Below are 15,052 nucleotides of genomic sequence, written 5' to 3'. Positions count from 1 at the left end.
CCACATCTGTGCTGAACTCATGATTTTGTCATTATATTTGTCCACATTTGACTCTTCACTGTGTGTCTGGTAGTGAGCGTGCAGCCAGTCTAAACTAGAAAGCCCTCTCTCTGTATCTAGCCACTGCTCTCTCTAGATGAGACATTAGTGGATCACTGACTGTCATATGACCATTCAAATAATCATTGCCGTCGAGCAGTTGTACAATATTCTCAATGATGAAGTGATGTTTCAGTGGGCTTCATTCATAAGAATGTCTGCCATGACAACACTTCTCCTCGTTGTTTAATTTGTCATGGCACCAAATATGGAAGCAAAAACAAACATTTCACCTGAAATTTTTATTAGCTAGTTTCGTAGTATTTCATAAATATTGTATGTGGCAGAACAATTTCAGATCAGTGGTTTTCTAAATTTGTCTTTTGAATTTTGAAATACAACTATAAATGAGTCTTAAGATAAAACATTAGACTATCAGCATTTGAAGGCCTATACACCAGTATTCCACTGACCTTTATCCTTTGGCATTTGGCCCAAGAGATAGGGCTTCTATTGACCCTTGACCTCAGAGGTCATCCATTGATTGGCTGGAATGGACTGCTTTAATATTGATCACAGCAGCTCGGCATGTTCACATTCCATGATAGATTATGGATCATAGTCTGTGACGAGAACTGTCATTACATGCGAACATAATTCCATTGTATTTTGTATTTGTATTCGATTTCACATTAATTTGATTACACATTTGCTCATCTCTTGGCAGTCTGTCAACAAGGACTTCTATTATATTTAGACTGATGGCATATAGTCCCTGCTGAAATTGTTTATTGGTCATTGACTGTGTCATTATCAGTGTGTGTGACTGAAAGTGTGTATTGTTGATTGAATGTTGTCCATTGAATGGAATGCTTATTCTAATACAATCAACAGGTCTAACTTAGCACTGTTAATGTTGCCCAACCCTACTACTTCTTAGTACCCTGTCACTACTAACTAACGCTGCATGCTGATAACATTACATTTTCCAAGTGTGATATGATGTGTCATGCTCTCATACCATGTTCAATTTTATTTCCACCATTATTGTCCTACACTTTTAGTTACTGTTGTGTTACCTTAAAAGGACTTATTCAGGCTGGAACACTGTTTAAAACTTCTTTTTAGGTTTAAGCAGGTTTGTCAAATACAGTGATGTTAGCCACAACAGCATTATATATATAGGAAGTCAGTTAGATTGCTTGACAGTTGTGGATTGATCATAATAAGAAGCATTTACTTTAAAGGAATATTTAAAAAAAATATATTTAAGCTTTTTGCCTCTCTCTCCGGCTCAAGAAAAGCCGACAGAAACTGCTCCTATAACTGTGCGTGCATTTTTTATATAGAAATGAGCAAAAGTGGCTCATCCAGGTTAGCTTAGCTGTAACACTGGTAGTCAAGGCAAGGGGAGCAGGTCAAAAGATAGACTTGACAACATCACTAAACGCTCCTGTGTGGTTGTTGGCACTTGTTTATTTACCACGTCATGTCGCACTTTATATTATGACATTTTAGAATCAAATACGTAAGGAAACCAGGAGGTGCCCTTGACGGCTTGTTTCCTTTCAGCTTGTACTGTATTTAAAAAGTTAAACAGGAAAGGCTTATGTCACCTTTTCATGAGCCGCAGAGTGAGGCAAAAGCAAAAAATTAGATCTAACACTGAGAAGTTTGACCCTGTATATATTTCAAAAGTCCAAAATGAGCCGGAAATCAAAAGGTGCTTGTTCTGTCTTCTTCTTCCAAAAAGAAAATGACAGTTTGAACTTAACTCTCTATCCCTGTGTCTTGACCCGCCCCCACCCTATCCTACAGACGTGGTGCAGCAGCAGACCCCCGGGTTGACCCCCCCTACCCCTCCCCCTCCTCCCCCCCTGCCCCCGGGCTCCACTGTGACGTCGCCGGCCGGCCACCCTCCACCTCCTCCTCCTCCCCCCCTCCCCCCCACGCTGACTCCAGGAGGGACCCCCCCTCCTCCACCGGGCCCCCCTCCCCCTCCAGGAGCCCCCCTGCCTCCCCCCGCCCCTCCCCTCCCCATAGGGCTCTTCTCCCCCACAGAGGACCGCCCCCTCTCAGGTCTGGCCGCCGCCCTCTCCGGAGCCAAGCTGCGCAAAGTGCCAAGGGTGAGCCGCTCGCTTGGTTGGTTATTTTTGATTAACAGACGGCTTGACAACTGGTGTCCACACTCATATCATGCTTTGTGCATCAAGCAGACTTGGGTTAAGGAACATGGAAGCGTCATTAAGGCGAGACACAGCAGGCCAAAAAAAGTTGCGTTTTCAACCACTGGTCAAGTTATGAGATTTGCATTGCAACTTGTAGCTTCCATTTTTTAAGACCTATACATTGTTCTTTTGATTTATAAAATTTAAAAAAGCTGTAATTAAAATCTGGTCCGTAAAAACTTAGGACACTTATATGTTGTAAAATCAAAATAAAGATTTAAACTTTGGTGTATATCCAACATCTAGATTTCATGTAGGCATAATTAGTCAGATATTGCCACATTACATTTGCATATTTATTCAAAAAATGTTTTACCTTTATTTATCCTCGAGAGATCATTGAGGTGTGACCCCCATTTACAATGACAGTCAAAAAAGAAAGATATATTATAAAAAAGAATTGGTCTGATGTAAGTAATCATCTGGTAAAGTTTCACGATTCTATCTATACGTTTTAAAACATTTACTCTATTCACCTGCTGTGTCACGCCTTATTCTTTTACTTTCTCGTTATTTTCTATCAATCTTTTTGTCTTTTGTTTTCAGTGAACACACACACACACAAGCGAGCAGCCCTCGCATAAATGTATTCATACATAATCACTGTCGCTGAAACACACACACACACACACACACACACACACACACACACACACACACACACACACACACACTCACTCTGCGTTAACGCATGATCGCACATACACACAGTCGCCATCTGCCAGGTCTCATCTCAGACTCCTGGGAGGCTTACACGTAATGCCACAAAACTCTGCATGTCTGCTCGTGTGTACTGTATAACAAGACAAAATGCACAAATCAGACAAATGTTACAAACAACACAGAACATTTATGCACTTTCGAATATAAAATGAACATTAAAATAAGACTAAAATTCAATTCTTGAATTATTCTCATGATACGTGTTATTCGAGTACAGAGAACCCATTACATTGATATGTGTTTAACTAAAGATGCGCGTGTGTGTGTGTGTGTGTGTGTGTGTGTGTGTGTGTGTGTGTGTGTGTGTGTGTGTGTGTGTGTGTGTGTGTGTGTGTGTGTGTGTGTGTGTGTGTGTGTGTGTGTGTGTGTGTGTGTGTGTGTGTGTGTGTGTGTGTGTGTGTGTGTGTGTGTGTGTGTGTGTGTGTGTGTGTGTGTGTGTGTGTCTGTCCCTTCAGAGTGACGATCCAGCAGCAGCTCTGGCAGCGGCCATGTCGGGGGCCGCGGGGGCCAAGTCTGGTAACGGGCCTCTGCCGGGGCCGGGAGGGGGCGGGCTCATGGAGGAGATGAGCGCCCTATTGGCTAGGAGGTAGAGAGGCACAGAATTCCAGTTAACATTCAGAATATGACATTTTTTTTCCTGATCACAAAGTTGTATAATGCAACCTTAAAAAAGAAAGCGCCACCCTGTTACCCAGTATTTTGGAAAATTCTGAGTTGATCTGTAGTAGATTCTTACTTTAACTTTATTGTATTGCCAAAGTCAAATAAATAAATGGTTGCATAAAGGTAGATTTGAAGGTAAGGCCATACTATGAACCTTAATATCAGAAAGAAAATTATTTGAGCTGTGGACAAAGATACTAAAAATAAAAAAGGCATCTGACTATATTATTCAGCATTAAACTGAACCTTTTGCTTTGTGTCTCACAGGAGAAGAATTGCAGACAAGGGCTCGTCACCTGAACCCGACCAGAGATCGGTGAGTATCTGGGAGCCTGTGTGTGTTTGATATGGGGCCAAATAGTATCATTACTCACACAGTGGCCCCTCTGTGTGAGAGCCCACATGCTTTCCTCACCTGTGTCCAGACTGGACAAGGTGTACTACATTCACTACATTCCTTTCTGGACTTCAATCACTCACTGCTTTATCTGTGTGATATAGTCTGCATGCCATGTGTGGGTATCATGTCACACATTCCAATCTGTAGCCACTACTTTCATATTTCATAAAGTCCCAAATTCTTCAATAAACTGCAGAGGAAAAACTTTATTTTCAACAGGGTTATATCAGCCTTCACTTGCAATGTCGCTATCATATTATAGAGATCCCTGTTTTTTGGGTATATTTGCTTTGCCTCAATAAATTCAGTATAATGTACATTTATGCAAAACTAATTCCATCAGTACAACACGTCATAATCACCATCATTTTCTATATTATTCTAGAAAGTTTTTTCATTTGTGGAGTAATTACTTGAACCTTCACTTTGATGTCTTTTGTTTGTTTTTTGCTCAGCTTTAGGTTAATATCAAAACATCCTGCACAGATGTTTCACATTAATAGTCTCTCCCAGCAGCAAAGATCCCTTATCCCCGTAGGCTTTTAATTTGAAACATCTGCAGGAGGTATTGACTTTTATAACATATCTTAACCATAAAACAATTGCAAAATAACCCCTTTAAGGTCTTTTCCATTATTTTAAGCTGCATATTTTGTATATTTTTTTAAATGAATATATTCCTTACTGTTTGGTCTTCACAAATCACCAATGCACTACACAGGGTGCTCTCACCTACAGACAACATAGCCAAAGTATCAATTGCACATTTCAACCAAACTAAAAATAAGTCAATGTACAGATAAATGTAGTTGTGTTATTAGGCAAGGCAAGTTTACGTATATAAGTACAATTCAGACACAAGGCCTTTTTAAAGTGCTTTTTTATTTTATTAGAGACAAAGTAAGCTTCACTCCCTCCCCCTGACTGTCTTAACAGAAATCTATTAATCCATTCTGTGTAGAAACTCTTGCTGGTTATCACCACTTAGTAACATGTGTGACCCTGTGATCTTTGACCTTTGACCCTGTCTGTCTTTCAAACAGGAGGAGGGCGACATCAACACGACCCCTAAAGTAGTGTCGGCCTGTAGCACGCCAGGTGAGTGTTAGAGGGGGAGCAGCATTCAACATCAACCACTACAGCAGGAGTTAATATGCATCTCCCTAACACAGGAGACCAGGACCTAAGTCAGCATTCATTTACAAACTATCTCCCCTGTTTAAGTTACTGGAAGAAGTGCACTTGTTTTTGTGATTGCCAGCTTTATGTCATGTGGTAAGAGGAGTTTGGTTTTCATATTTTTGCTGTGCTCATGTTTTTTTCCCCCCCCAGACATGCCCAGGAAGCCATGGGAAAGAACCAACACCATGAACGGTAGCAAATCGCCAGTAATCGGAAGGTACGCTGTCTGTCTCCGCGATGCTCTGTTGAACATATACTTTACCTCATTTCTTCTTTGTTGCTGCTGTACTTAAAAGTAACATTTTATATCCTCAAAATGGTTCAGATGTTTAGTTTTTTCCATCGTACATTTCATCTTCCACATTATTCATATCATGTCTATTGCCTTTGACTAGCAGAAACACTTACTAATGTCATTTTCCAAGTAGACAGAGAACACTGGCTCATTAGCGCTTTAGCATCAGCTAGCTTTAGCATGATGGGGCCGCTCAACACTGGCTAACATCACTAAAGCTTATGTCGCCTTTGTTTGCAGGCTGGATGTGCGTCAGATACCCGACTTAAAGCTGAGGTGTCTTTGTGTGAATGGAAAAGAATAGGGTAGTTTCAAATGTACTTTAGCTGTTTTCAAGGCTACGTTTTTTTATGAATGTTTTTTGGTTTGGATGAATGCATCTCGACAACACATGTATTCAATACACAGAACAGTATGAACTGTGGTTCACTAGTGTCGCTGCTGAGTTTGGGTGACATTCAGCAATGATGAGCAAGTTTCTTTTTTCACAAGTCAATCACAAGTTTTTGGCAGGGGAATTTTTGCTTATTATGAAAAGGTTATGGTAATAAGTGCATTCATATTTTTAATAATATTCAGTATGAATATTTACTTATTGAAGCACCTTTAACATATTAAACTTATTTAATGGTAAAACTACGCATTATTACACATTTGGTACGCATTAAGTAGGAATAATTCCATATTGCATTTGCTGCTCACACAGACGGGAGTCTCCGTGGAGAAATCCCATGGGAGCAGATTCCTCCAACAGGTAGAGAGAACAAGGGCCCGGAGAGTTTGAGAAATCCTTTTCTTTAAAACGATCTCCTTTTCTTTATTCACTGAGGTTTGCTGTGATGGAGGTGCCTTTTGGAGGGTGGGGTATTTTTTGGATGAAAAAGTTTGGAATGAATCCTGTGTTGTCTTTGTGTGCTTTTGCAAATTGACTAACCTGCAGGAGTCAGCTCTGTTCATCTGACGTTTAATATGTCGAGATGTTTTCTAAATCAATCATTGTCTTTGTATTATAGATTTTCTAATGTCATATACTTATTGCTTTTTGCATGCTGCTCTGCTCGCTGCTTTTCAAAAAAGGAAATCCATATGTGTGTGTCACATACTGTACACCCACCCTATCAAACACACCGACACACACACACACACACACACAGTAATGAGTGACCGCCCAGACCAGACTTGGCACGGTATTATCATAACAGAGCCAGGGCAGATCCAGCAGGAACCCTCAGATAAGAACCCCGCTGTGTGTGGATGTGTGCGGGTGTGCACGCAGCCACGCACGTGCACGACAGAGCTGACCAGACCAGATGGGCGTTTTTGATTCCAGCTTTTTATTAAAAGTGACTTCAATATGAGAGAGCGGAGAGCTGAACACACCTAGACTTGTTGGACCACATGAACCCATATCATTGCATATGTTTCAGAATATTTTTTACTATTGGCTTAAATCCTAAAAATCTAAACAGAAATTACATTTTTTCCACTGTTTTAACTAATTTACAGAAAGGATGCCAAAACACATTTAAAGCATTTATTCAGCATGAAGCAAGTTAAAGTTCAGAGCCGGCCCAAGCCTTCAGGGGGCCCTAAGCGAAATATGATTAGGGGGCCCCTCTCCAATGTTAGCGCTGCTGAAAACTATAGATCTTTGTTAAATATCATTCACACACCCAGTGTTTTCCGCTAGTGCCTCCACTGTGCGGCTGTGCGAAAATATTATACAGCCGAGATTCAGACCCTCCTAGGGAGGTCCGGGGGTATGCCCCCCCGGGAGATTTTTTTAACCTTTTTAAAGTGAAATGCATGAATCTGGTGCACTTTGAGGAAAATTAAGAGGCTAAATCTGAGGAATTTTGTGTGAACAAATTATTTGGAGACACTGGGTCAGATGAATTAGAAGCTATTGAAGAAGGACACATGGATTTTCCATAAAAATATTAATATAAAATAAAATATTATGGAGGGTCCTCTGGGTTGGGCTTGGAGCTCTTTTTCTTTTACGGGACATATTTCTCTGTAATATAATGAATGCATTTAAATGCAGTGTGAGGAACTAAGCAGAAGAACTCTGTTGTCCAGCTACTGTATCTTTTTTGCACAGACAAGGCTGAAATAGGCTATAGACTATACACAGTGCATGGGCAACTGAGGGCAGCCCCATTTCCAATTGTTTTTAAATAAACTCAATACACACTGTGCATGGATGTGAACGTGACATGATCAGATAATTTCGGATTTCCTCCCAGATGAACTGATTACATTTTTAGGCTATTAATTATCTAGACCAAAACATTTTATTCCTTTTTTTGTATAACTCACATTTGCATAATATGATGTTAATATCAAACACACAAACTAAAAAAAAAAAAAAAAAAAAAAAAATTTTTTTTTTTTTTTTTTTTAGGGGGCCCCCCAGGCATTCGGGGGCCCTAAGCGGCCGCTTAGTTCGCTTATGCCTCGGGCCGGCTCTGTTAAAGTTAAAGGAAGTTAAAGGCAACACTATATTTCACTTAATATAGCTGACTATCTAATGCTATCTTTGACATACACATGAGACTGGATGAAATATATTATAGTGTTTCCCAGTTTAACTATTTTTCAAAGTAGTAGACAAGTTTTATTGGACCAGTCTAAACTGTGCAGTGACCGAATCTGTTTCTCAACTCCTCCTGTTTATTTTCGTTGTCTTCCACATGTGTTATCTTTACTATGGAAACACCCTGAAAACTAAAACTAAAGGGACGCAAACTTCATTTCCGTGTTCCAGTGTGAAGTATGTTCAGCCCATAGCAACCAAATGACTCACAGCCAAGCTCATTTCCTTTTCTTTTCACTTCTCTTCCTGTCTCTCACGTCTGTACTGCTAAAGTCTTTCCCCTCATAGAGACAGACGCTCGCTAACTTTCTCACTAGCATTCTTCCGGCTTATTGCTTTTCTTGTTAGAAGGAAAAGGTCCCAGCCAGCTAATAGTATGCACCTAGCAAAGGGAACTAAACATATTGTTAGGTCTGTCCCACATTATATTATCTATATACAGGTGCATCAAAAATAAATAAGAATATCAATGAAAAGTTCAAGCCGTAATCATCTAAATTAAAACATTACAAAGACCTTTTTGCAAATAATCTAGAATATATGAAAGTTTCAGTTTTTGAATGGACTTTTCCCTTGATATTCAAATTGTAGATGCACCTGTAAGTCTGTTTGAGGAACATCTAAAATACACAACACACGGACACTCATAGCATTATAGGGTTCCTTTGTACTCATGGTGTGTGATCATTATGGCTTTTGATTGTGTTTACATGCATGTCTTTCTGAGTGAGTGCTCTTCGCCTGTGTGTGTGTGTGTGTGTGTGTGTGTGTGTGTGTGTGTGTGTGTGTGTGTGTGTGTGTGTGTGTGTGTGTGTGTGTGTGTGTGTGTGTGTGTGTGTGTGTGTGTGTGTGTGTGTGTGTGTGTGTGTGTGTGTGTGTGTGTGTGTGTGTGTGTGTGTGTGTGTGTGTGTGTGTGTGTGTGTGTGTGTGTGTGTGTGTGTGTGTGTGTGTGTGTGTGCATGCTATGACCAGGATTGGGTTCCTACCTGCAGTTTTTGTGCACATTTCTTATATCGAATTCTTCACGAAACAAATGAATAAAATTCAATAGTGTTTTGCCATCAGATAACACAGCAACGGATAGTTTTATCTGAAGATCATATGGCTTTACATTAGACAGAATCTGGTAATGTTTTACTATGTCTCCTGTTCGTGAAAGAATATAACAAGGTTCATATGAACATTAGATGCAGTGTGTGTCATAGTTATCATACTTCTAGCTGAGCTGTTTGCCATCAGTCACACACCTGTGAGCCTTTCACACCTATAACACTGTATAACGTTAAGACAGTGCCAAGTCCCATGCTGTGGTTTGAGTCCAAAATGACTACTTGATATAAATGATAATAACGTTATAACTATCTATGGTTATAACCAGTGCTGTTCGTCTTGTATCCTCTTTTCATTGGTTTGAATTCTTTCCCTCGTCTCTCCACACAGACCTAAATCCACTCCTACACCCACTGGATCCTTAAGTGCCAACGGTGTGCCAACAGAAACGGTTGACTACGACAGATTGAAACAGGTATGTAAAGTGGAGCCAGCGATTCTAGACAGTGGCTGTTATGGCAAAATCTGAGAATATCTCTTTCACGATATGATACCTATATGTGCTGTGTGTGTGTGTGTGTCCTGAAAAAAAATCCAGCGTTTATATATACTTCCTAGGCTCTGTAAACGGGGCATGTTGCAAGCTATGGTGGGGGCGCCATTTCTTTACATACCACTGTATTAACACTTGCTGACTCCACCTTTTAATTTTGAAGTCGCTTTGGATTCAATCGACAGCAAACGAAATGTAACGTAAAAATGAAAGAAAGAAACGTCATGCTGTCAATTGTAACTGAGATGGTTAAATACAAGCAACAATTAGTAATAATAAATATATAATATATAGTGATTATGGTAGGAGGTGGTGTCTCTTGTTTGGTATTGGGGGTTCGGCCCCTGCTTATCCCAGGCATAGCTTCCACTGACACATGGATTTCCATTGGTCTCTTGGTGTCTTTGTTATAACTAATTATTCAGCTCTGTTAGTAGTAGGAGTAGTGTGGGTGTGTGTGCAGTAAGGCCTTCCCGCTATAAGGCCGCTCCTCCCTCCTGCCTCTGTGAATGAGCCTGTTAGATAAGTGCATAGAGTGTGTCAGAGTGCTGCCTATCTGTCACTACAACTGGCCACAGCAGCGGGACAGGGAGACTGATGACACCATACTAACCCACTACTGTTACTCATGTCCGTTATCGCTTTCTCATTCAGTGGGATTGAGTACACATATACTCTCAATGACTTTGTTTACGTTTTGTTGACTAGGCGAGTCTTCACAAGGGATTAGCTGCTTTGTAAAAAAATAATAATAATCCACCATAACTCTTTATCCATCATAACCCTTTCAGTTAAAGTCTCCTGTTAAAGATGGACGGGTAGCAGGTTGTCTTACTTGAGATACTTACTTATTTTGACAAAGTGCTCTCTGCAGTATCGCTGACTCCACCTTTATAGCCATGTGATCTATCAGGCAGTTGAAGGTGGAAGTGAAAGCTGGAAGAGGCCACAGAACAGTTTCTGCTCTTCTCTGAGGTCTAATATCCATCCCTCTCTCGTATGGAAAGGTGACTCTGTTTGGTTTGTGTTTTTCCAGGACATTCTGGACGAGATGAGGAAGGAGCTGTCGAAGCTAAAAGAAGAACTCATTGATGGTAAATATCACACACACACACACAGAAAGCAGTAAGACCAACAGTGCTGGCAGATGTCGCTGCCCCCATTTTATTTTTTATTTTTTTTACCAATGCTTTCCCAGAGCACACAAGTTATTTCATAATGATTAGCATGAAGGGCAAAACTAAATTGCAGTAAACTACAATTATGGAAGAAAATTCTAAATGCATCTTTGTTAGAATATGACATATTTCACAGGCATTGTATCTCTTTTAAGTTCTGTCTTGGTTCCATAAAATACCCCACGCACATTGCTTCAACAGGCCCACTAAAGAGATGAGAATCCCCCCTTCATAAGTGGAGTCCAGCTCTGGTCAAAAGTCACTCACTGAGTCTTTTGTCTTTGTGTCCTCAGCAATCAGGGAGGAGCTGGGCAAGTCCAGCACAGCATAGAGAGGATCCCCCCCCCCCACACACACCTCCCTCCTCACTATTTCTACATCCACGTGACAACCACAGACAAACCACAGACAGTTTTTAAAGACATGATGACACTACAACAGCTGGAAAACAGAAAAAAAATCAACAAAGATACGGTTGATACGGCGATGATGACAATAATCCTAATAATACTGAGAGAGGGCAACGCAGCACGGGACGGATCCACGATGGAGCGGGTGTTTGTAACTCTAGAATAGCTTTGACTCCGAGAATCAATTTCTACAAAGGCCGGTGTTCCTTTGAGCCTGGAGGACAATGCACCGTCTGAAAGAGAAGCCAGTGTCTTGATATGCAAAGAGGATTTCTCTCTCTCTTTGTTTCTATAGTGACAACAGAGACACACACACACACACACACACACACACACACACACACACACACACACACACATACACACACACACACACACAGACACAACAACAACAAAAAACTCTTGGATGATGCTGTATTAATCATTGACAACGCTGATGAGAATCCCAACTCTTGTGATTTACTATAAAAAAAGGCACGTTTTATTAAGAGAGTGTTGAGACCGAAAGTAAGGTGGGGATTGGAAACTTAAAAACTTTTTTTTTTCCCATAATGCCATAGGGGTAGCGTGCGCGCCTGCCTGCGTGGGTGTGTGAGTGTGAGTGTGTATGTATGGGGGACTTACAGGTCTCTGGTGAGGTCCACCACTGCAGGACACTGTAAAGCTTGTCTTCCTCAAATGACTATTTTAACCCTGAATATGTACAAAAGAGAAAGAAAAAAAAAATATTTAGTAAAAAACAAAAAAGTATCTTATCAACCAAGTCTGTTTCCGTGTAGATCCATGGCCATATCAAGGTAGCTCAACAATCCAATCTTCACACGATCATAACCCCAAATTGTTATTGTCTATTTTACTGTCTTTTCTTTGTTCATATACTGTTGAGTTGCGGGTGCACTGCAGAACATTGTAGCTCTCTACCGAACTTTATCCAGACATGTAGATAGAACCGCCTTTTACCTTCCAGTATGTTTTGAATTGAAGAATCTCTCTCCTCCATTTCTCTATCGTCATATACTGAGTTACTCTGTTTGGTGCATGTGGGTTGTTTTTCTCTTTATACGGCGAGGGTCGCAAGTCTGCCACGAAATCGCATTATTACCCTATCAGACGTTTTCTTACAAGCAATAAGTGTAGCATCTATTTCAAGGCCCGCCCCTCAATCCCCCTCATTGTCACACACACTCTCTTCGCATTTTTCAATGTCAGTCTGTCCCTTTTGGCCCTTCTGTGCCACCGTACGAAAACACACCCCTTGTCAACTTCACCGCAAAGTTTGCTGTGAAACTGAAGGAAAGGCATGGAAGTGTATCAGAGCAACACTGTAGGACATCATTTCATGGATTATCACTATTTCTAAATACCAAGACTCTCCTGTTTTTATACAATCCAAGGATACTGCATCTTTAGCTACATTTGGAGCTGAACCTTTTTTTTTTTTTTTTTTTTTTTTTAAACTGTACTGCATTTATAAAGTCAAACTTTTTGAAATGTGCACAGGACAACCCAGATGTGTAAGAGCTATTTATGAGACGGATATGAGGACATGCATGTGCCATTTACTCTCTCACCAGTGCTTGATGGGATGACATGTTTGTTTCATCTGTCATTTTTTGGCCTTTTTTTTTTCCTCCTGTCGCTGTTAAATCCTTAAAATGATTATCTTGTATTTTACATAATTGAGTAACTGTCACTTTATTCTGAAAACACTTTGGTTTCAACACTTCAGTGCTGAGTTTGGCAAAAAAAAACGTATAGCACAAGAATCCTCAGAAAGATATGGTGGGAGCTGAGAGACTGCTTTCCAAATACTATAGCTGTAGTTCTGTCTAAGATCAAGGTAACAGTTTCATGTCTGTGTTAGAATTCTGTGCTCTTGTTGTCTGAATGAGATCCTGAGAAAGTGGGACGGCTTCACGGATACACTTAATCCTTATGACTGGGCTCTGCAGGATTAAGCTTGGCACATGAAAACAACCATTTTAACTTTCTAAAGGATTGCAATGTAATAGGACATCCTATACACTATACACAGTGGGAATTTTGTAATATCTGAAGTGTAACAAATTGAGGAGTGGTGCAACAGTCACAGTAGTGATTTAATGTTGCTCTTGATTACTTGCAGTAAGTCACATTTTGAAGGAGTCTCAATGAAGGCCAAAATATTCCATCTTTTAGTCCCATGACTCCCATAATGCAACTCAACAGCATGTTTTGATTAGACACTCCCATTTTGAAAAAATATTTTCGACTCTACGCTCCAAGCCAAGGTGAAGGTCGAGATAACTGGTGAAATCACTATGACATCATATGGGTTTTGGAGTGGCCCTTTACATAAGGTTTGTTAATGAGTGGCTGTTGGATCTCATACATATTGTAGCTATTAAGGCATTTACTATTCATACAACACGATTGTGTTCAAGGGCTCAGATGTTATCGCTTTTCCACAAGACGAACAATAAGTGATGACATTATATTTCCCCCCCCCAGTTTCTATCATTTTGCTTTGGATTGGGTATGATATGTTAAAAATACTGAGATGGGAAATGTACCGTAGACATACAGATGTCATGATAACTCTTTGGTCTGGAGTTTTTAGCATCCTGTTTTGACATTCTAAGTTTGAAGTTATTTCATCTTCTCATCCACTTCTTCTAAAATGGAAACACCCGGCCAAGAGGCGGCATGTACCGGGTGTTTACACAGCATTGATTGCACTTTATGACAAAACCCCCTCAGAGCAATCCACCTTACACTGACAACAGTTGCTTAGGGCCTTGGTCACCAACAGCGTGGCTATATCTCACCAAAGGATTCAAACGCGGCAGTCTCCTGTTAATCATAATCACTCTCAACAAAGTCGCCTTTTTTCTTTAAATGTATCATTTTGTCAAGAAACCTAAAATTTAAAAAAAGGGAGATGTGAGTCTCTTGATGTTCAGTCCTTTGGAGTTGACGGCAGGTGAAATATTATTGATGGAGAGAGAAGTGTATCTCTTTGTGAAGCTATGTGGTTTGTGCCTTGTTCCGAAGTTGCATTTAATATGTCAAAGATATATAAAGATGACTAGTAATAATATCTAGGGACTGTCAGTATGATCACATGCAGTTTTATTTTTCTGTGTCTTTTCTTTCCTCCATCGTGGTCTTGTTGATTTTAACGGGAGAGTGTACTCTTCCCACTAAGAAAACATCTTTGTTTGCTAATACTTTTTTTTTTTTTTTACATGTGATTTATTTCCATACAGTTGTGAGGTTGCTTTCCCCACAGCTCAAGAAGTACAATCAAACCTGGGAGACATGAGACCTGTAAAGTAAGGGCTTCAAAGATGGCCTTGTCCTGTTTGGAAGCCCATACAGATGAGTCTTGGCTGCAGTTGTTCTGCGTTCCCCCTCATATGCCATTTAAATGTCACAGAGACTGTTTTTTCTTCTTTTTCTTTACACGCTTGGAAATCTGTGCCGTCCTCTGCAGTGAGGTCTGCTCCGTGTTAATATCGGATCGCTGATGATATAACGTTTATCTTTGTCTGTGAAGCCAGGTTTTTCTGCTGAAGGAACTGAAAAGAATTGTGAATTTTTGCGGGGGCAATTCAATTTGCAGAGATGAATTTGGCTGAAGCAAGTTTCACGGATTGGGTTTCCAGACTTTATTTTTTTTTCTCATCTGCACTGTACCATACTGTTCTCATGTTAATTAGTCTTTTCTTACATGCTAACATATTGTTTTGT

General features: G+C 40.3%; 1 protein-coding gene across 1 annotated transcript in view; it reads left to right on the top strand.

The window, feature by feature from the left end:
* enah (ENAH actin regulator) overlaps window positions 1-15,052 on the top strand; it is a gene marked incomplete at its 5' end in the record, with an annotated part of 74,981 nt that extends 59,929 nt beyond the window's left edge. Inside the window, 8 exons of the mRNA XM_080048376.1 lie at window positions 1,858-2,165; window positions 3,446-3,576; window positions 3,921-3,969; window positions 5,097-5,151; window positions 5,386-5,452; window positions 9,570-9,654; window positions 10,769-10,826; window positions 11,204-15,052. Of these exons, the coding sequence (XP_079904502.1) occupies window positions 1,858-2,165; window positions 3,446-3,576; window positions 3,921-3,969; window positions 5,097-5,151; window positions 5,386-5,452; window positions 9,570-9,654; window positions 10,769-10,826; window positions 11,204-11,241 (791 nt within the window). The 3' untranslated portion in view covers window positions 11,242-15,052. The remainder of the gene's footprint in view (window positions 1-1,857; window positions 2,166-3,445; window positions 3,577-3,920; window positions 3,970-5,096; window positions 5,152-5,385; window positions 5,453-9,569; window positions 9,655-10,768; window positions 10,827-11,203) is intronic.

This window comes from Ammodytes marinus, assembly GCF_949987685.1.
Source record: "Ammodytes marinus genome assembly, chromosome: 19".
Taxonomy (NCBI): Eukaryota; Metazoa; Chordata; class Actinopteri; order Uranoscopiformes; family Ammodytidae; genus Ammodytes; species Ammodytes marinus.
The sequence above is the reverse complement of the archived record's forward strand: the minus strand, read 5'-3'. Positions and strand labels throughout refer to the sequence as shown.